We start from the raw sequence: 22,456 nt of genomic DNA, 5'->3' as shown, positions 1-22,456 counted from the left end.
AATTCCCATCCCATCAGAAAATATATATTCGTATACCCATCCTTGGAAATAACATTATTTAACATCTGTCTTTAAAAAAATGAACGTTTTAGACCCAAAAAAATATTTAATACTGGTTCGATCGAAAGAGAAGGGACTCACTCTCGGGGTGCCAATCTATTCAAACACAATTGCAGGCGTAAACTCCACCCGTGACTGCTGCATCTCATAAAGATATCATCTCTTGATCACTTCGGTCAGTGGTATGGATCAGTACATGGAATCATGTCACACTTTATGATGGATGAGCATAATATGATAAAAGAGAGGAAAGCACTAGTGGATGACAATAAAAATACATCTGGCCAATTTGTTTAACAATAACCTATATTTCAATTCACAACACAACATTTACTTCAATACATAAATATATATAGTACTCGATACAACTCTAGTGAATGACAATAAAAATACATCTGGACATCGAAAATGAAACCAAACGTCAGAATTCCAAAAGCACGACATGGCCAATTTAAATAGACAAGTAGACAGATGATTGTAAAAGCGGTGGCATTCCTTGGATTTTAACAGAACCAAGCTTAAGCATCATAAGAACTTAAAGCAGCAATAATGGATCCTGTCGTAGCAAATGCCAAGGTTATATCTGGATAATCTTTCCAAGCCGTGTTAATTCTGACTGATGGATAGAGCCAAGGTTTAATGGAGGACAAGAAGACGTCCGGGTTGGGCGAAAGTATGGCCTCCCAATCAACCTGAACACCCGGAGGGATGCTTCCAGTGACCTCCATGTTGGCTGCAAGAAATAGCCCCAACAGTACTATATAACCAACCACAGCAGAACCTCTTGACAGCGGCATGAAGTTATACCTGCAAAATTTAATAATGTTGCCGTTGGATTTACATAAATGCAAAAGCTTGTCCAGATTTAATTTGTTCTATGTGTCATTCTCTAAGTACCAGTAATAAGTCATTCTTAGGATTGCATCTTTCACATTCTCGAGCATAGTAAGGTCGGTCGACGAATATATCTCGCTGGTGTAGGCACTGCAGATGGCCTGCATGTAAACAAGTTCAAGGTGAACTAACAGAGTTTACAACTAGAAACAAAATCCTACCCAAAAAATAAAACATAAAAATCAACAATTGATGTCCGAGCAAGAATTTAAATCTCAGCCCAATACTGGTTTTAACAAGCATTCGAATCAATAAGGTGCCATTTACTGAGTGGTATGCCGACCTTCCACACATAATAATAACACTATCGTAGGATAGGTTTGGAACATGACAATGAAATCCACACAATAAAATCTTGAAGTTAAAGTTACAAAATTAACGATAGCAAGGAATTCACCATGAAAGCAAAACCAAGAATGATGTTTGTGAAGAAAATGGAAGACATTCAAATAAAAGTGAACATACATTAATAAAAAACACTACATATTTCAAGGAAGAAGTCATTAGGATAAATTTCAAGGTTACTAATTCTGGAGTCACTTCAAAGATTACTGCTCGATCAAATCAGAACAAGGTTTGAAGGTATGAAGCAGAAATACTAATGCTTGACTTTCAGGGATATAACTGCAGTAGCTGTATGTTGGTGTAAGAGACCTTGAATGAAGAAACATGGTACAAGCAAAGATGTAATCGACTCAGATTTTATTATGAATGTAAATGGATAGCTTGCTGGTTCCATTTTGCTAATGACAAATGCCTTTTCTTTGGTATAACAAATGCCTCCTTGGGATATCATTTGTAGTCAAAACACAATTCGGTATATTAACTTTTGGAACAGGATAACGATAGAGCCAACTAATTTCATGATTTGCTTCACAAATAAAAATTGAGATTATGGTCATACCTCCCATGCTGTTGCCATTTCCTCGCTATATTCGTCCCATCTAGATGGTGTACAGGGTGTCCGAATCGCAAAATCAAATCCTATCTTATCCCTGCAGATATGAAAGTGAGATGAGACCATGAGAAACAATGACACACTTTCGATAGCACCAAGGATCAAGAATTCAAGGAATTACATTTTCTGAAGAGTAATTCTTGTCCCTTCAAGATGCTTCCTGAACACAAAAAATGCTGAACACGTCAATGAATGTACAGAAATGTAGTATGTGCAAGGTACTAGTTATATCCAACTCGAGTTTAAATAGTTATAGCAAGCATGAGAATGTGTGGCAAAATTCAAAAAAGGGTAGCGTATGCATAGTTTGAGACAGTGTTACCCCTCAAATGCTGTGCTCTCACAAGTAGTACCCACCCAGAAGTTTTCATCAATTACACCATACAAGTCAGAGCAGGATCCTGCATGTATTATCTGTAGGTGATATAGACACTAGATAGTGAAAAATGACCCATAGTAAGAATAATCTAATAGACACAATACAGCAGAATGAAATTACCAAGTAGTTAAGAACAAAATGAAAAAAAAAACATTAAGCAAAAAACAAGAACATAAATTAGCTGTAGCGCCTTACATCTAACTCGATAATCATTGGAAGACAGAAGACGTACTATAAGCATTACGTTTCTTATACTTCAAAAAAGTCAAAAGATTAAGATGTCGAATATGGTGAGGCATCAATGTTCTCACCTTTTGTAATTTCCCAGCTCCTGAGAGATCAATAATTTTATCTGCTGCATTATTCACATATTTTATGTCTTTGATGATAGACTTTGCAACATCAAATATCCTGTACAGAATGGACCAACTATCAGCTTATACTTGAATTTCTAACTTGTTTATAAAGCTAGATTTATACCTTTGATAGTTGGGATAGTAACGGACAACTTTTGCTTGCCCAAGAAGCATCGGTGTGTGAGAACCAAATCCAGAATTGAACTCCTCACTATTTTTAAAAGAGCAAGAAAAACATATTTATTAGAAGAGATAACGATAGCAATTTAATTTGTATCTTGACAATAAAAAAGAATTCAATGTTATCTTAGTAAGTTACAACTTGAGATCAGATTCACCTCAGGTTACCTCACATGACCAAGCAAAAAGGAAACAGAGATAATCACCATGACAGTTATCAGAAAGACCAAATTGAAACTAATGGAATGGAAACAAGACCAAATGTTTTGAATTTATGCATGCAGCAGCAAATGGATCACCAGGTCTTGAATGATCAAGTTATCGGTGTTTCTCCTTGAAGCTATACAAATTTGTTCAAAGCAGATGCACCAAATTAATCCAAAGAACAAAAAGAGGGACCATACATACATATATATATGTATATGTATATATATATATATATGTATATGTATACATATATATATACATATAAATATATATATATATACAGATATATATATACATATAGATATATATATATATATATATATGTATATGTATACATATATATATACACATATAGATATATATATATATATATGTATATGTATACATATATATATACACACATATATATATATATATATATACATATATATGTGTGTGTGTGTGTGTGTGTGTGTGTGTGTGTGTGCGCGTGTGTGTGTGTGTGTGTGTGACTCCTTTTATCCGCTAAGAATAAGTCATATCATATTCCAGTAATCTAATATAGGCAATTCTTCTATTTATTTAATATGTTAAAAATAAGCAATGTCATTCAATAAGCAATGTCATATGTTAAAAATAAGCAATGTCATTCAATACACATCTAGTATAGGAAACTTCAAGTATATTATGGAACTGGTAAAAAAAATTGACTTATAAACATGAACAGCAGATGTTCCAACGAAAGAAGCTAGGACAGCAATTACAGAAACTCAATTGAACCAGAACCACGCAATTGAGTTAACTTATAAACAGACTACTTTGAAGAAATTTAGATGACAAATAGCACCCAGAAATGTCAAGAAAACAAATCAGCAAAGCTAATAATAAAAAGAAAAAAATGATATATAAGTACCATTAATAATTGAAAGAAATCAATAGGAAGAGATCATGGAAGAACAATTGAAAAGAAGAATCACAGTGGAAAATATTGGAGATGTTGAGCAAGTTGAGAGTCAACAAAGAAATACAAGAAATGAGGTCAAGTATATGGTATGCCTGCATGCACCATAGTACTAGAGGAAGGAAGATGGAAGAGGAAGAATAAGGAAGGTCGAGGAGGTGGAGGAACAGGATGAGCAGGAGGAGAAGCACCTGAAGAGTGCGACAGGCTGCAAGCAAACCGGTGATGGTGGTGCAGCGACAATGCAGAGGGAAGATGAGCTCACAAGCAGTTTCGAACTCTAGAACAAAGTCGATGCATCAAAAACACCACTCCTTGCCTAAAGAAAAAAGAAACCAACCGGACCACCTAAAATCAAGAGGTCCATAACTCGGTTCATGCCTGGACCAGTTAATACTGGTCAGTTGGACTGGTATGGGCGAAATTGAATTCTGAAGAAAAAGTCAATGGATCACCCCAATCCACCATAAAAAGTCAAAATAGTAGAAAATGTATCTCATAGCCCGAAAAGGCAAGCACATCAAATAAAAAGATAGGACAGACAGGAAGAATAAAGACGCAATAGTTAAAACTTCTTTTTCCTCATTCAGAAGTAACAGTCCAACATGCGACTTCTCATCCTCTTAACATGAGCCCTCATCAACTTTTAAGATCATATCCATAGTCTGCTTCATATTGAGGCATACCCAACAAACTGAGAGTCCAGCACCAATACAAAATCATAATACAATACCACTGGCTTGTACCAGTTGACACAATTGTCGGTGTATGTTCAGATGCCAGCCTGCCTAAAATTGATTTGGTAAAAATGAAAAGCCATGTTGGAAAGTACCACATGCATCTCATTTGAGTTGCAAAACACAAAGATAGTTAAAGTGATTTCCATACCCTCTACTGTTATCATGTAAACGCTTCTCTTAAAATAAAATTGCACGGAGAGAAAATTGTAGGAACATAAGAACCGTAGAAAGCATATAAATAGATGGCGATCAAAATGACCAGAGGGTTCACAAACAAAGTTTTGAAGAAAATAACAGAATCAGAAGCAAAAGAGTTCTCGTCATACATATTAATTTGCTGTTTAAATAACAGTATCACTAGAATCTAATTGAGAACTTTCTTTTGCAAAATGAAAACATAAGATCAAGTTTATTAAAAATAAATAAAGACAGGGGTAACCACCTTAGCTTATTTACCCAGACAACAGGGTCACAAGGTTCAGAGATCTGCCTCCATTTTACAGCAACAGAGTAAACATCTTGCCAAGAAAGAGAACGGGCAGAAGCATATTTGTCTTCATTTGAACCATATGAAGAAGTTTCTGATAAGCCACTAGTGGTACAGCATGCACCACCTCTATTTTGACTCACTATATTGAGTCTTTCCTTTTTCCGAGTCTTTTTACCATTCTTATTTGCATTTCGAAGAAAGCGCCAATACTTTGCCACCTTCTGAGCCACCTCAATAGCAGCTAACCCAGCCATACGATACTAAAAAATAGTCAAACATTGAATTATAGTAAGCAAGAATTTACAAGACAAGATAACAATAATGCACCAGATGAAACAATGTATACAATATAAAATACACACATAAGTCCATCATCATGTCCAATCAAGTTTGGAAAGTAATGTACATCATACTTACAAACACAAAGGCCCTGATTATAAGTCTTAAGGGAAAATTCACATATACCCCTCCACTCATAATTTCACATAAACCCTTTCGAAGTTGCATATATCATAAGTACCTTTCTAAGGTTAACAAATTTTAATGAATACTAATTCAAATAAGAGATGGGCTTACATGAAAGCACAGAGCATAACAAAAGATTTAATAATTATAATGGACACCATTATGTTTGAGATGTTAGAGGAGCATATGTGAAATTTAATATATTTTGAAAGATACATATGAAGATGCCCTAACTTCTAAATAACCTGAATATATGTCTAACCAATGAGCAACATGATAGCTGGAATTTTAAGCATGCCTCCGTGCATGGACCAAGCAGTAGGAGTCTGACTATTTGAATGAAGTTTTGATATACTTGTCAGTTTAATCAATAATCTTCCACCAGTTTCAAGAAGTAGCTTAAGATATTATGTGCCAGCTTCTAAAGAGACTACTCTTACATTTTTCTGATACTGATTAGACAATATGCAACGAAGTAGAGTTAAACATGACAAACTGGAACATCAAATGTTCAATTGATATTTAAATGCTACCAATGTCCTTAAGGTACCAAGGTAAACTGTATCAGGAATATCAAATATTCATGTATCAGGATAAATGCATCAGGTGAGTGTCACCAATCTATCACTGGAAAAGAAGACCACTTCACCTACAAATGTAAGATTAAGATCTATTTTAGCCCTTGTGATTTTGATCATAGACCTTTTAGGTCCTTATGATTTACTTGTGTCTAAAATAACCCTTACATTTTTAAAAACGTAGCATATAAGTCACTTTCGTCAAATCTGAATTAACATAAGCTAGAGTCTACTTACGTGATATACTGATTCACAATAAACTATTAATATAATGACACGTATAATTTAGGTTTAAGATTCATTTTAACGCTTGTAATTTTGACTATAGACCTCTAAAGCTCTTATGGTTTACTCGTGTCTAAAATAACCCCCACATTTTAAAAAACGTAGCATATAAGCCCTCCCCGTCAAGTCTGAGTTAACAAACGTTAGAGTCTAATTACATGATATGCTGACTCACAATAAACCATTAATATAATGACATGTGAAATTTAAGTTTAAAAAAAAAAACTGAGACCTCCATCAATGGCAGGAGGAGGCATCGTCGTGGAAGCGACCACTAGTAGCAACACCGAGTCGCTGCTGCCTAACAGAGCGTCATACGCACGTAGCCTCTCCCGCACTGACGACGAGCTCATGAGCTTTCGATCCTACCTTAGGTGGATGTGCATCGACTAGTCCGACGCTAGGCACACAATGGTCTCATAGTCTCTCTTCCTCCTCTTGAGCGTCTTTGTCCCCACCACTTCCCACTTCGTCCTCTCCTGAGCCCCCACCAGTCGCGCCTACGATGTAGTGATCCAACTCTCCCTCACCACCGACTTCGGCCTCTCCTACCTCTACCTCTCCGCCTTCGTCTGCCACTATGGCCTCCACCGCTTCCTCTTCCTCAACAAGCTGGTCGAGGAGGTGGCTAAAATGGATCTTAACCCTAAATTACACGTGTCATTATGTTAATAGTTTATTGTGAGTCAGCATGCCACATAAGCAGACTGTAACGTCTATTAACTCAGACTTGATGGGAGGGGCTTATATACTATGCTTTTTAAAATATAGGGGTTATTTTAGACACGAGTAAACCATAAGGACTTAAGAAGTTTATAGCCAAAATCACAAGGGCTAAAATGGACATTAACCCTAAATTGCACGCGTCATTATATTAATAGTTTATTGTGAATCAGCATGCCATGTAAGCAAACTCTAACGTCTGTTAACTCAGACTTAACGGGAGGGACTTATATGCTACATTTTTAAAATATAGGGGTTATCTTAGACACAAGTAAACCATAGGGGTTTAAGAGGTCCATGGCCAAAACTCAAGAGGCTAAGATGGACCTTAACCCACAAATGTATACTAAACTTTTATTAGATAAATTTTAAAATTCTGCAAACATGTATGTTGCTATGAAATTTTGTAGAGGCAAATGTTAATAATATAGGACAGGACAGATGAATCAAATATGCAAAATTGAGTGTATGAACAGATGTGCCTAGTTAGGCTGTAATTTGTTGCATGGGAACAAAACTAATAAAATACAATTAAATGCAGTAATATTTTGCTGCAGAGCAAGCTAAAAGCAATCAACAATGTGCAAATAGGATGTGATGTGGCCATCCAGAAACATAGAAATTTCAAGTACAATATGAAATAACTGATCACCTGACGATTATTTTGCATGAAACCCGGACAATCATATTGTATCTTCTGGCCAATAACATCTGCCACATGTAGCAGAATTTGTTTATGCTTTGTAACAACAAAATCTTGCTTCTTTAGGCGACCCTTTTTCAGGGATTCTTTCAAGGGAGGTTGCCTATATACCCTCTCACATACATATTGTGGATGCAGACGTTTACACCAGTATTCCTGTATGAAGGTTTTAGTTGCAACTTGTCTTGATCAGTATAAATTCTATTAGCATAAAACGTGGAAAGAAAAACCCATAAAGAAACAAATATAGAAGGGAAGATGAAAATCTTGTCATATGAATCTTACACCTGCCCTCAAAACCCTCTTTATCCTGGACAAGAATTAAGTACAATGCAATGGCATTGAACAAAGAATAGGTCAACTTTTCATTTAAGCAAATTTCAAACACAAGATCTTAAGTAGTTTTTACACAAACACAGATGGGAATATATGTATATATATGCATGTACATATGCTCTAACAGACATATACTTAAAGATGAGCCTTGTGACTATAAAGATTAATCAATAACATGCCATCGTCACTAAAATATTATATAGGAAAAAGGTTAGACTTGAGAACCACCTACAGAAAACAAGCTCTATCAAGAGGCTGTCTAATTCTCATCGCACTCAGCTTATTTACACTAGAACAGCTGTGCTACTGTGAGAAATCATGCCAAAGATCGTGTTGCCCAATCAGTGCTTTTGTCAAAATGCTAGACAAATAAAACTTTAAATACCCAGACTTGGACACAACCACAATTGTATTTGGTAAGATGTGTATCAATCATCATTGGATACCAATTACTAGGGATAAGTACTCAAAGTTCAGATGTGATACTGGTTACATTAATCTGAAGCAATTTTTTCAGGATTTTAATCACCAATCAATAATTGATCCATCTTTAAGCTTGATCATCGGCATTATGTCTAGGTTAATTGATTATGAATATTGCAAGTAGAGAAAGCAACAGAAAAATAAAGGATTAGGAACATATACCACAAAGAAATTCAATTGTAATGATTAGAAAGAATCATGGAGGGTGACTAAAATAAAGGAGATCAAGTGGAATAGTCCTGTAAGAGCTTCTTAAGAGTTTAAACCAAGCTTCTCTAAAATGAGTTAAATCTGAATTAGTTAAAGTATCGATGAGACAGATTAAACTTCATTATTTATCTTTTTTATGACCGCTTGATATCTAGCATCAAGTATAGGCCCAAATGCACAAGGCTTTCACCAGGGCCTAGGAAAAAAATACTTAGTCGTAATTTGGAAACCACTGTTTTTGTGATCCAAACCACAGGTCGCCAAGGAGAACCTTGCATAATGCTAGGGATCACCCTCTCACTATTAAATATAGGTACAATAGATGAGTTACAACCACTGTACAAAAAGAATTTCTTAAACTTTCCATTTAGAAAAGAAATTAGCACTAAATTATTGGTTTGCATGTTAAAAACTCATGCTAAAAAGACCATTAGCTGTAAATCACCTACTGATGCTTTTTCATGATGAGATGTACAGGATGTTGCAAGCTCAAGCCTATATCTGCATGTCTAAAGAGAAAAGAAAAGTCTATAGGTCCTTTTGCTTAATGCCAACCTGCAGGCCATGGAAAAAAGAAAACCTAGTTATTCAACTACAGCCTGGGCCACCATGTGAAGTATCTAGAAACATGTGTCTCAAAAGCCATTTTCATGTTCATATCCATGCAATTCTTGTGTCTAGAAACTTTTTGGCCAAGATAATATTAGTCGTAACATCACTTTTTATTTTTTTGACAAAAACATTTGACCGATGCTTATTCTGGGATGAGTCAGCAACCAGTAAATCCAGTTATAAGACAGGTTATGACTAAGAGAAGTTAATGACACTTACAAATAAGTCAAACATCACCAATTCTATGTCAAATATAAAATGGAAAAACATTAAATCGAATACTCCTAAATCCTAATTGCCTACAGTTAACATGGTAAGACTGAAGTGGTTCTCAACACTATATGGGACAAAAATATCACCTCCAAAGAAACGCTTTATCAGGCAATAAAGGTAAACATCAAAGTTCATAGCAGTTAAAATATGATGTAATGCTGGCTATATTCTGTATATTCAAGATACAAATGTATGAGTAACTACAAGAAAATATTAAAGTAACAAACAACAAACTACCTTAAAAAGTGGATCAATATCACCATCAATATCAAACCAGCAAAATTCACTGTTGACCTTCGATGCAGTATATAAAGCAAGTTCTTTCTACAGATTTAATGAGGGATACACAAGTTAGTGGTCTTGGTTTCAGAAATAATTGTATAAAAGAGTAATTTTTTTGTCAAAACACAATAAACGTGATACATAAAGGTGCTACAGACGTAAGTTTCAAAGATATATGTACCAAAGGCAATCAATCAAGAAATACACTGTTATTGTCAATTACCAAGACACAGAGCAGAAAATAACAATGCAGAAAAAAACCCGATCTATTTTAACCCACAAAGTCAGTTTTGGTTGATTATTGCATGTGCCAGCGTCTACTAAAAGAGCTAATAGTGCAGCTTAGACATGTAAACTAAAAACAATATCTCAATGATGTTTGTTGAACATGCCTGTGAATTTAAACAAAATAAAAAATGTCGTAAGAAACAAGGATTAATTATTGCAAGTTATATCAGAGTAAGTGGTTCAACCTAATTCTGAGGTCTAAAGTTAATCTTCTGTCCAAGACTAATCTATGTACAAGGACTTACCTGAACTCTAATTTTGTTGAAATATTATTCAGGAAAATTTTAATTACATATCTAATTTTCGACGTACAAGTGGTGCCAAGTCCATGATGCAGGTAAAATTTTGATATGAAGCACCTTTCCAAAAGACAAAATAATAAATGTCAAATGCAACACCCTACCCAGAAGAAAGGATAGTCATGCTACTGAATGTCCTAACTCAAATATTAGAGATGGTCTGTTACTGAGACCCCAAACAGGGATCTTGATGAAATAACCCCCCCCCCCCCCCCCCCCCCGCGTCTTATTTGACTTCGGTTGTGGCCACCAGCCTAAAAAAGAAAGGAGACCAAACAAGAAAGGCTTCTGTATGTACTCAGTAGCATCCCACCACATTCTTCCATCTGAAGGAGATCAGAGAAGAGAACAAACAGTTGGAGGAAAACCAGGTTTCTGAATTTTTTTTCTTTTTCATTTTATTTTAATTATTATTTGTGAGTAACACCAGCTCACCTTGCAAGCATCAACTGTTCCAAGAACAGTCTGATACGATAGGTGCCAGAGGTACTTAGATCCTTGAACAACAACAATCCAACTAACTTTGATAACTGAGATGAAAATGATTTACTGAGATCAATATAGGAGTATCTCAATCAGGCAACATCACTGTCTTGCTTAACTTAAAAAATTAAGCCACTAATTGGAAGAAAATATTGCCATCCCAGCAAATGCATCAAATGAGAAATATAAACCTGCAAAATTCCCAAATCTGTATCCAGTTCAGTGACTGAACATTGTGCACACAGAAAGTGAGAGCACAGTAGCTGCAGGTGGTAGCCACAACCACCCCACAAAATTCTTGCGTGCTTAGAGGAAAAAAAACAGAAAGCGATAAGAGAAGTAACAAATATGACTTGCCTGATAGAAGGCCAAACATTGTAGTACAAATTTATCCATGGAATCATGTTCCAAATCCAGAACAGCATCATAGTCCTTAACCTAATATGACAAAAAACGAACAAAGTTAAAAAAGCCCATGCATCAGGGACAGATTAGAATGATAGAGCTTGGTGAATACAACTGGTAAACTTGACAAGACATACATGGAAGTATAAAAATTCACCAAGGTATTCGAAACCCTCGAATAATTCACAAGTGTTTCCTTGGCTTAGAAACTTTCAGAATGAATCTTTAAAGCAGAACTAGTCTAAGATTAATCAACTAATATAATTATTTATGAATATAGTGAATTATTTCGTAAATGACTAATTAAGAAAAATTCATGAATTAAAGGCAAATGATACTAACATGCTTATGTTGGTGCCAATCAAACAAAAAAAACAGATAAACTGATTTTTATTACGTGGGCAAGATTAACAGAAATCATTAAAATCTCAATCACAGGTTAAGAAGAATAAATAGTACCGCATCTCCATATTCTCCAATGGCATGATAGCATGAAGCACGCAAGTATAGACACTCTATATTTGAGTTTTCAATACTGAGTCCAAGAGATAAATCTTTTATTGCAATCCTGTAGTGACCAAACAACCATTAAGTTTGACCAAGCCATGCTGAGAAAAAGTATAGCAAAAAGAAAATTGAGAAGAAATATAAGACAACCAGCAATAAGAATGTAAGCAAACAGCCAACTGACATTTAGCAATGACAACAGTAACAGAGAAATTTTCATGCAATAAGCACTTGTCATTCTCTATTTCTTTCTAGATGCTATTTCTTTATTACAACAACTATGCTTTATATACACACAAAAGATTTCATAACCATCAAAATGACATATCAAAATGTAAGGGTAAATCCTTAAAATTGTTCTTGAATCTAGGAAATCGAGTTCAATCAAATAGAAAAAAATAACAGACAGATGATAGCTGATAGATGATCATAAACTAGTTCTTCAATTATGCAAAGGGCAAAAGGAGTGCCAGAATTTGTTACGGCAGATTAAAATCAAGCCGTAACAAATTTTTTATGCAAATCATATAGTGGTAAATGGTTCCAGAATGAGAATTTTTTTCCTATTTACAATAGACAGCCAGTTTTGGCCAATTTTTAATTAGGACTTAATCTTAGAGGATGCCTATATGCCATAAAGATTCATATATGAGAGCAATTAAGGCTCCTCTTGTTTTCTTTTTTTTTTTCTTTTTTCTTTTTTTTTCCACTAGTTACACCCTATAATACTACCAACAAGCAAATGAATATTTGCATCTGAAAGTGTATAAAGCAACTGGGGAAGGTTCACAATTGTGGACATACCATATTGCCCATGGTTTCACTTACATTTATATTGGCATAGGGTTCCCCAGTCGGATTGACTCTTAACATATATCTAGTGCATCATATGAAGGATAAAGAGTTACAGCTATATAGAAACTCTTTTGGTTAATCCTACCACCTTGACATTAAATAAACTAACTTAAATAATATATCTACTTTGACGACATGCAAGTTATCGAAAACAATCAGACAGAATGACCACATTACCTATGTTGCCCCAACCCATGGTAAAGTAGACCACGTAGGTAATATGCTTTAGCAAACCTGAGGAACATCTCAAGCAAAGAAAGAAGAACATATTAGAAAAGACAGAGATATACCAACTTGATTTGGTCCTTTGGTACTATAGGCAGCTATTAATATGACATCCACATTCACAAACAATTTGCAGCTTTACCTTCCGTTAGCAAGTAAAACTTTTTCAAGACAGTGCAAGGCCTTTTCTGAATTAGCCAAATCCAGGTAGAACTGCATGAAAATACACAAATGTTGAAAAACAATACTAAGGAAGTAATTTAATAAACAAAAGTATTGCTGAACAAAAGCATTTGTTTTTAAATGCATTATAGGCTATAGCCACCAATCTTCAAGAAGTCAGCACACATCTATGTTCTTATAGCCTAACAGGTTAGTATCTTGATAAATTCATCTATTGCAATTTTTTTTTCAAATATATTGTAAATTATCAAAAGACAAAGCCATGCTGCAAAAAAATCTAGAATTAAAGCATGATATAAAAAAATAGAGTGGTTACTATTGGTATGGTAGTACCATTTATTATTTTTTGAATATGTACAGCAATCATAAAATGCTGGCTGCTATAAAGTGCTTTGATGCCAAAGGAAATCTTCCAATATAAATCCAAAATTAAACTCAGATAAGCAAACACCTGGAGGAGGAGTTCTGACAAATAATTTTAGCGAGACATATTCTTTTTTGCTCAAAAATATTGGTAGTAAATTAAAAAAGTACTTAAAACACAAGCAGCAAACACAAATAAAAATTAATTGAGGACAAAAAGGAAACAAGGATTACACGAAGAATGATATAGAGAGAAATCATATGCCTATGCATTAAATTCATGGTATAGTAGGATGTACAAATAAAAAGAAGTGCCTCTAATAGAAAAAAAAAATATTATCATGAAACAACAATAATGAGAAACATAGCAGTTTTTTATAAGAAATTTACACACATGATAGGATTTGATGGCAAAACAAATTTGCTTCAGCTTATAGCTCAATCAATTAGGAAGCTAAACAGCATATATCATCCAGATTCTAGAAAGATGAAAACACCATTTTCAAGGTAGGGAACAGAAGTGCCTTCTCATCATTAGTTATATTATCTTTGACTATGTATGATATTCTCAGAATTAACAGATGCCAATAATATCAGAGGAAAAATTCTACTGCAGCATATCCAGAATGAGACAATCTTGTGAAAGAATTTATCAATCCACCCTAGAGGCAGAGCTAATTTCTATCTGGAAAATGCAGAAAAAGATTTTTTCAAGATTTTAGAATCAGTACTAAAGACTAATCTAGTTTAAACAGTAGATGTGCCCAGAAAAGTGTAAAGAATCAGAAATCAGCTACCTGTGCAAGATGGGCCCATGCATCAAGGAAACATTGATCAAGATGTAGTGATTTAAGGTGAGCCTCTTCAGCTTGACCATACTCACCAATTGCTGATAATGCCAGACCCTACGGCCATAAACATTAGCAAATTAATCCTAAAATAAAAATGATATTATGCACATTCCCCCATCCACCAACCAAAATTTGAAACTGCAGATAATGTAATATATGCTACTAGTCATAAGGATAACTGCAGATACTGTAATGATTAAAGGGAAGTATGTCTTAAAAAGTAAGAGAATCAATGTGGTAGCCCTACAATAGTTGGGGACAAATTAAAGACATTTACACATCACAAATCCTATAATTCGGCTTGGATTTATCAGAAGAAACATAACAGAAAAAGTTAGTCTCAGGCATCCATGCTTTAGGAATTAAAACTAGAACCTCATGAGTATAAGGTTGTCACTGTCTGATTGTTATCAATAAAATTTACAAGAATTGGAAAGGTAACACTTTGATTATTTATATAGATAGCTCTAGAAGGAAAATTCAGATGATTCAAGAAACAGTTTATTTTTCAAACTAAGATGTAGTACTAGAAGAAATGTTTTTCAGAAGGGAAAACAAGAGTGAAACAAAAAAATTAAAAGCACATAAAAGGGGTCATAGCAAGAAGACAAGTCCTTAATGTGACAATACTTTCTCAGTTTGAATAAATTAGCTCCATCGGACAACTTTAACCACTGCTTTTCTAAGCTTGTCAGCTGTGACACAGCAAGGCCCTAATTATGATGAGAACTTCAAATGAATCTCAATAGATAAGATAAGAAGATCAATTAGGAAACCAGTAAGATAAAGCCTTGGCAGACCAACAAAATTAAACAACAGGCAGGAAACACAACCACAACAAAAATGAGAAGATTGATAGAGTCAAGATGTGCACTTCAAGAATACAGCAATAAGTAAGAAAGATTGTATAACAAAAAAAAGAAATCACAAATATCACCATCACATCATTCAAGAAAGAAGGCACAGAGGAACTACTAGAACTATGGAGACAAAAATTGTTATGGCAGATCCAACATGTATGTAAAAGAAGAGGTTGAAAACAATGTACTAAGACATCTAAAAGTTCCAATAAACAGTATCATCATCTTCTAATAAAAAGGCATTAAGAATGAACATAGACTTTGGTAGAAGGATCATAAAAGATGCAAGTCTCAAGAATACATTTGCAATAACTAGTAATAGCTGATAGAACTTCAAGTGACTTCTTAGATAAGCTTAATTATCTAAAGGTTAAATAATATGCTTACAGAAAAGGAAATCAGGCAAGATACTTAGATAATACTTACCAGGTATGTGTAAGCAGATTTATTTTTCTTAGCACGTTTTATGCATCTAGAAAGATCATCAACAGCAGCATTATAGTCCTTGAATTTAAAATTAACAATTCCTGCAACAAGCCAAATTCATGATCAACTTGGAAAGCATTTTAAATTCTAAAAGTACTACACCAGACAACAATAAGAGTTTTCTTTTTCAACCTCATTAGGAAAAGTTAATATCCATATGTTAAATAAATTACTACTTAATTTATCTGTAGTTGAACCATAAGTGACTTTATATTTTCAAACCAGGAGGTAGAACCAACAGTGAGGAAAGAGTACTTCACTAAAAGAAACCACATTCGATTATTTCCAAGCTGCAGCACAAAAAATTTTTTTGTGTATGCCAAAATTTCAACCCAATTTTTGTGTATGTCATAGCACAAAAAAATTTCAACCCAATTTGGAAACTTAACCTGCAGATCAACTATGACAGGTTAAAGTGTGCATCACTGGTGTTGCTCAATTCATGTGTGTATCCAAATAACCCAATTGTTCAAGGTGTTAAATCATGAAAGGTGCACCATTAAATGTTTTGGCTATTTGTTTAAACTTTGAAGTGTATGCCAAAATTTAGAAGGCTATAAACCAAGAAACCTTTTGTCTAGACCGAATAGGGTTCCAAGAATAACCTTGCAATGGCGTAGAGAAAAACGTGACAGTTCACATTAGCCTGCAACGTTTGAAAATGTGCTCAAGTGGTCAAAAGAACACTGACCTCTTTCATGTAAAATATCTGGTGAGTTTGGTTCAAACTCCAATGCCTTGGTTAAGTCTTCTATGGCCTGAAAATTATAATGTGCATACGTGTTGGATAAAAGCTATAGGACCATTCAAAGTGAATCATTTTATTAAGAGTAACAGAAACAAAAAAAGCAATATCATTTTTTTGCCTGTAAGATTCCAAAATTCATAATATATTTGGTATCAGCCAAAAAAAATCTTGTATTAATGCATTTCTGAGTCCTGAAAAATGGAAGAAGAGGAAACCAGGATTCTGTGTGAAAATGCATTAAAAGTACATCTGGCAACAACCGGTTACAAAACCGTTAGACCGGTGTGGTACCAGACTACCAGTATACCATACCGTCCTGTATAATCTGATATCACTAAAAGAATCATAAAAAATGAAAACCGACCAGCGGCACCATATAGTTATATCAGTTCTTCATTAGACTGGTTATTAACTGTAAGTGCATAACTGTCAGACCAGTATCTGAAACCTTGGTCCATTTATTATTAAACATGATATATCATCAAACATCAGTATTGACAAATGACCATAATCGGTAAGATTGCTCCTACTCGGGCCAGTGCTTACATCAGTATTGTATAGAGTGATTCCTTTTCCTCTCAATCTTAAAAGCTCATTAGTATAAAATGCCACAATCATCGTCTACCAAGAGTCAACTCTCACATCTGCACTCTGACTAATCAATTTAAGGCTTGACAAAATCAGTATTTTCTTGTGTCCTAGAAGCAGATGAAATATCCAAAGACATAAAGCACAAGATCAGTTAAAACAAATAGCCTAGCATTGTTTAAGGGTGAAATGCACATTTGATTTTTTTTCAAGAGATAAATCAGATATTTAATGGTTTGCAGAGTTATCTACAAAATATTCTCAGATTCTAATAAACATATAACTCAAATTATTTTTTGGAATTTCTGAGGTATCTTCAGAAATTCAAGCTAGAAAGGAAATATTTTAGTTTCCTATTAAATTCTTCTGATTCGCATTTCTTTAATTCAAGAAACTCACAATCAATAGAAATTTCCATCAGATTAATCAAATTAGAAAAAGGATTTAACTTTGCCATTATCTTTCATATGCAAACGATGCTTATATTTCCCTTCCAGTGTTATGTATTTTAGGTTGTACCCCAAGACATGTTACAAATCTGTACTGATTTTCTCTTTCGAACACCAACACGACAATTAAGATTTTCAGAAATATCTGTCCAGAATATTTTCCATTTAATTAGAAGGACATTCCCACTTTGTATCAATTATATTGCAACATTATCATCATGGTTATGACTGAAACCAGTGGAAATTTGTAATTCATGTAAGAATACTAATGTAAATCATCTATTCTCTGTATCACAATGATCTGGTCATATCTATCACAGTATCACTATATCCAACCATAAGATCAAAAGTCAAATTCCCCATCCCTATGTTTCATACACAATCATAATGCTCAAATTCCAAACAGTTGCAACTAACCACTTCACTCACCTGAAAAGACAGAATAATATTCTAATTGTCGAGACTGTAAGATTAACCCAGTGCTCTTTCTTTACCATCACTATATAATATATCAGGTATCAGTTCCTTTCTACTGCTTTCTGTTGTTAAAGATGTGACATTTGTCATGTAAATCAAGCTGGTAAATTTTATTTATAAAAATAGATTAAAATGTAGTACCTAGACAAAGAGATTGATGATTTGGAGTACCAAATAAATAGGATCCTGCCATCTTCATGTAATTATTCCATGCACTAGACCAGTAGCTATTTGCAGCTGATAATATTCTACATAAACCTAATAGAAGTATATACTATATATATCTAATAACTAAAAAAATTATAAAAAGACTTGCCTCCATAAATTCTCCCAATGCAGCACGTGCCTGCCCACGTCGCTTCCAAGCTTCCCCAGCCGATGGATTGGATTGTATAGCCTGTTGGAGCCATAACAAATTCAACTCAGAAAATATATGTCTAAATTCACTAGTGATTCACATAAATTTTCTACCATGGTGAAGTCAGCAATCGCAGCATCAAGTTCTCTTTGGAATGCATATGCTGTTCCTCTTCCGATTAAAGCCTCCGGATATTCAGGAGTTTCCCTTAAGATCTGTCACGCATACAACTAAGTGAAGCAAATTCACTTGTTATGAGAGAAAGAGAGAGGCAGAATCACAAAATGCAAAAGCAGGTATGACCTGATCAAAAATGGAGAGAGCCTGGTCATAATTTCCTTCATTTACCTGCAAAATCATGTCAATGACAAAAAAATGCTTAAAATACAATAAGGATCTCAAGCCTTCTGCATGATAGAGGCAATGTCAAAAACCAATTTAGTGATCAATGGAAATAAGCTTAAGATGCTATATCTATCCTGTCCCCTATAACATCAGGTACATAATTTTGCTAGTTGTTCAACTGTGCATCAGTATGAAATTGTTTAGTTGCACTATGAATTTGGGAGATGGCTATCAGTTACCAACTACAATAAGAAATCAAGTCAACCAAGTTACCAACTAATTATGGGATCAAAGACTTGCCAAAAGAAATTAGTGTTATGTTAGAATGTTCATAAATAAGTTCACTAATGCTATACCAATCAATTCCTGAAATGCAAGCATTGATATAGGAAAATTCAGATTTGTTTTCCTACAGTGCTACAATTAGTCTCTACATTATAACAAAACGACGTCAGTGCTTAAATGGCTATCTTTAGTATCTACATTCGGTCTATGCATTATGACAAAATTAAGGCTTTTTAGTTCAAGAATTCTTTGCTCTGAGATCGCCTACCAGTCCATATGATGCACGTTCAGAGATTTAGGAGAAACGTAGTCATTCTCACTAAAACAGAACTAAAATAAAACAACAAAAGTCCTCAAACAATTAAAACCATCTTTGAACAGGCAGACTCGTGGGTTGCAATCAGGAGACTGTCAACAAGGAATCATATGCAACAGCACCAGTCAAATACTACAAGAAACATCAGAAAATCAACATAGCGAAATCAATTTCCTTTTCTTTGCACATGGTTCCTTTTCTTTGTATCCACCAATCCTACCTAAGAACAAAAATCATTTCATCGCTACATCCATCAACAATAGCTGATTTCACGTCAGAGTAACAGATGTAAGACGAGCAGACAAGGCGGTGATGTTAAAAGATAATCGGCATGGATATGCACAAGACAGGAGCAGAAACATGCAACCATGCAAAAAACACTTCCTAGGATTTAACAAGAAAAGGAATGCCAGAAAACTATTTTGTAGAATTAAATAACTCAAAAATTAAGACAACAAGATAACCAGAATTATCTTATTTCTTGCCACTGCAAACACGGTCTTGAAATAACAGAAATGACAGGAAGGCAGCAGCAAATGTAAACCATTCAAACCTTAGTTTCATACTGTCCAGTGAAGGAACAGAATGTGATACCACCCACACTTGGTAGAACCTAAAATATGTTCTTTTTTTTCCATTTAATTTACCAACCTTTTAACGATGACAAAGTGAAATCGGGAGATATAACAACATGAACAGGAGTATTATACTCGAAGAATTCCATGGCATAGAATTCCTCTTCCACAATTCTGCATCTTTGAGAGATAAGAGGGTTTCCTCCATAATTGTCAGTAAACACTGGCAAGCTCAACTACCAGTGACAAAGAAAATCACAGTCAGAAGCAAGGTTCGTAATTTCGAACCGTACCAGAGTATCAAGTTCAACTCGGTATGATACAGTACGAGTATACCGAGTGATGCATTTTGGCATACCACTCGATATATATATATATATATATATATATATATATATATATATATATATATATATATAATAAAGTTAAAAAATAAAAAAAGGGGCGATGTCATGTCGTTTTTTCTCTCCGCATTGCCTAAGTCATGAAGCACCCTTGCGGCAAAGTTAACATGCGAACTTGTGAAGATTGTTCAACACCCGACACTATACCGAAGCCTCATCCAACCCTATGCCACCCAGGGGGTTCCAAGGTGTTGAGATGGCTGACGTTTTGCGTGCAGTTGCGGTGTGCAGAAAACAAGCCGTGGCACACGAAAACGGGAGCCATTTTAGAGCAATTCGACGCGGCGAGCAATCGCACTACAGCGATGCGAACTATCATTGCTTACATTTTCCAAGCAAAAAATAATTCTAGAGAAGATTGGCACTAGCACAAAATTAGATTGCCTCCTTAATATGTTTACCATGAACATCTACAACGTCAACAAGACAAAAGCCATACTACAGAATAAAAGACATACCTGCGATATGCCTCGTGATAATCGGAGATCCAAGCTTATCGACTTGGTCTTCTGAATACCAGTAACAACAACCTTCCGACCCAATTTGGTAGTGTCATTGTACATACTGAAAATATCTGTGCTATCAACAGGTTTGCTGCAGATTTCATGTGTATTCTCTAATTTATGACCGTTAACTGACTCCTTGTCAGATGGTGTAACACCGGAAGAATTCATGGTGTGTTCAGCATTAGTAGTTGATGAATTTTTTATACGAGAATCTGTGACATGATCTTCAGAGACGACAACTTTTGTAACACTGCTAGAACCATGGTCTTCACAGATAATAGCTTCAGTTTCAGTAGTTGACACATTTGTACTTGAGGAATCCATGATGTGATCTTCAGAGACAACAACCTTTGTTTCACATGATGATGCATCCATCGAGTGGTCTTCACCAGCAAACGATGGAGATTCCCTAGTACCTGCCAATAGCTCTTCCAACTCAAGCAATTGTTTCAAATCTGTCGAATCACAAACAGCATTTTGGTAGCCTTCCTCCCATACATGCAAAGCTTCTTCTTTTCTTCCCAAAGCTGACAGTGCATTGCCTAGTCATGATAGATGGAACTCAGAATCTAACATGAGTACAATAATATAGTTAACCATAAAAATTAATTACTCCTTGTAACCCACAGCAGCAACTGCTTGGGTAACAAAAACCTGGAAAATGCACAACATTAAAAAAATACAACCACGCTATTATAGGACCAGTGGTGTAAGGTCATTCAACAATATAGAATCACATCGTGCCCTTGTTGGGCATCAAGAACTACAGCAGGAAGCAATAACGAAACCTACAACAGTCCAATAAAATCCAGGGACCTTTAAGTATGTAAGCTTGAAGGGCATTAGGATTCAGCTGCAGAGCCTTATCACAATCCTTGATCACGTGCTTGTGCAACTCCAACCGGCTGTAGCAGAAGGCTCGATTGCTGCCATCCCCAAACGAAACAACATCAGAAGAAAAGACAAAAAGGAACATATACATGCGAAAGAATGGGATCGAATCGGGACCAGATGTCTTGGACCAACGAGGACTTGGCAACGATGGAATCCAGCACTCGAATGGCCTTGGACCAGTTCCTGCCGCTGCAGAGCCTCGCGAGCTCGAGGCGCTCGTTGGCCGCGGGAGCCATCGTCACTTTCTCCCTGCCTACGGGCGGGGGCGAAGCCCTAATTCGCCACCGCGATCGCCAGCCCGTCAACGGGCGGAACGAGAAGGTAGAGAGCGAAGGGGAGGCTGACGATTGGGATTTGGGGCTTCTCTCACCCCACCCCTCATCTCCACCTTTATTCTATGTAGCCACCCCCACTTCTTCAATCATACGCCCCCGAATGTGCTGACATCGCCACTGTGGACGAGTTTATAACTCATTTTTGTGGTCGTAGGATCCGATGTGCCGAAGATACCGTCGGGACATCCTGACCGTTCATATAGTAGGGGAGCGAGAT

At 35.4% G+C, this 22,456-nt stretch overlaps 1 protein-coding gene across 1 annotated transcript; it reads right to left on the bottom strand.

The window, feature by feature from the left end:
- Nucleotides 1-295: 295 nt before the first annotated feature.
- LOC135612001 (suppressor of RPS4-RLD 1-like) lies at nucleotides 296-22,328 on the bottom strand. Its single transcript, XM_065107700.1, has 23 exons — nucleotides 22,019-22,328; nucleotides 21,827-21,936; nucleotides 20,963-21,552; nucleotides 18,883-18,927; nucleotides 18,693-18,794; nucleotides 18,538-18,618; nucleotides 16,651-16,717; nucleotides 15,900-16,000; nucleotides 14,560-14,667; nucleotides 13,359-13,429; nucleotides 13,169-13,225; nucleotides 12,089-12,197; nucleotides 11,582-11,662; nucleotides 10,110-10,196; nucleotides 7,908-8,114; nucleotides 5,157-5,464; nucleotides 2,772-2,858; nucleotides 2,603-2,702; nucleotides 2,235-2,326; nucleotides 2,034-2,072; nucleotides 1,859-1,949; nucleotides 958-1,055; nucleotides 296-867 (listed from the first exon to the last, which is right to left on the bottom strand). The coding sequence occupies exons 1-23, from the start codon at nucleotides 22,138-22,140 to the stop codon at nucleotides 579-581; spliced, it is 3,042 nt and encodes a 1,013-aa protein (XP_064963772.1). The 5' UTR covers nucleotides 22,141-22,328; the 3' UTR covers nucleotides 296-578.
- Nucleotides 22,329-22,456: the final 128 nt, after the last annotated feature.

Source organism: Musa acuminata, chromosome BXJ2-5 (genome assembly GCF_036884655.1).
Source record: "Musa acuminata AAA Group cultivar baxijiao chromosome BXJ2-5, Cavendish_Baxijiao_AAA, whole genome shotgun sequence".
In the NCBI taxonomy this organism is placed as follows: Eukaryota; Viridiplantae; Streptophyta; class Magnoliopsida; order Zingiberales; family Musaceae; genus Musa; species Musa acuminata.
This window is presented reverse-complemented; position numbering and strand designations above follow the sequence as displayed.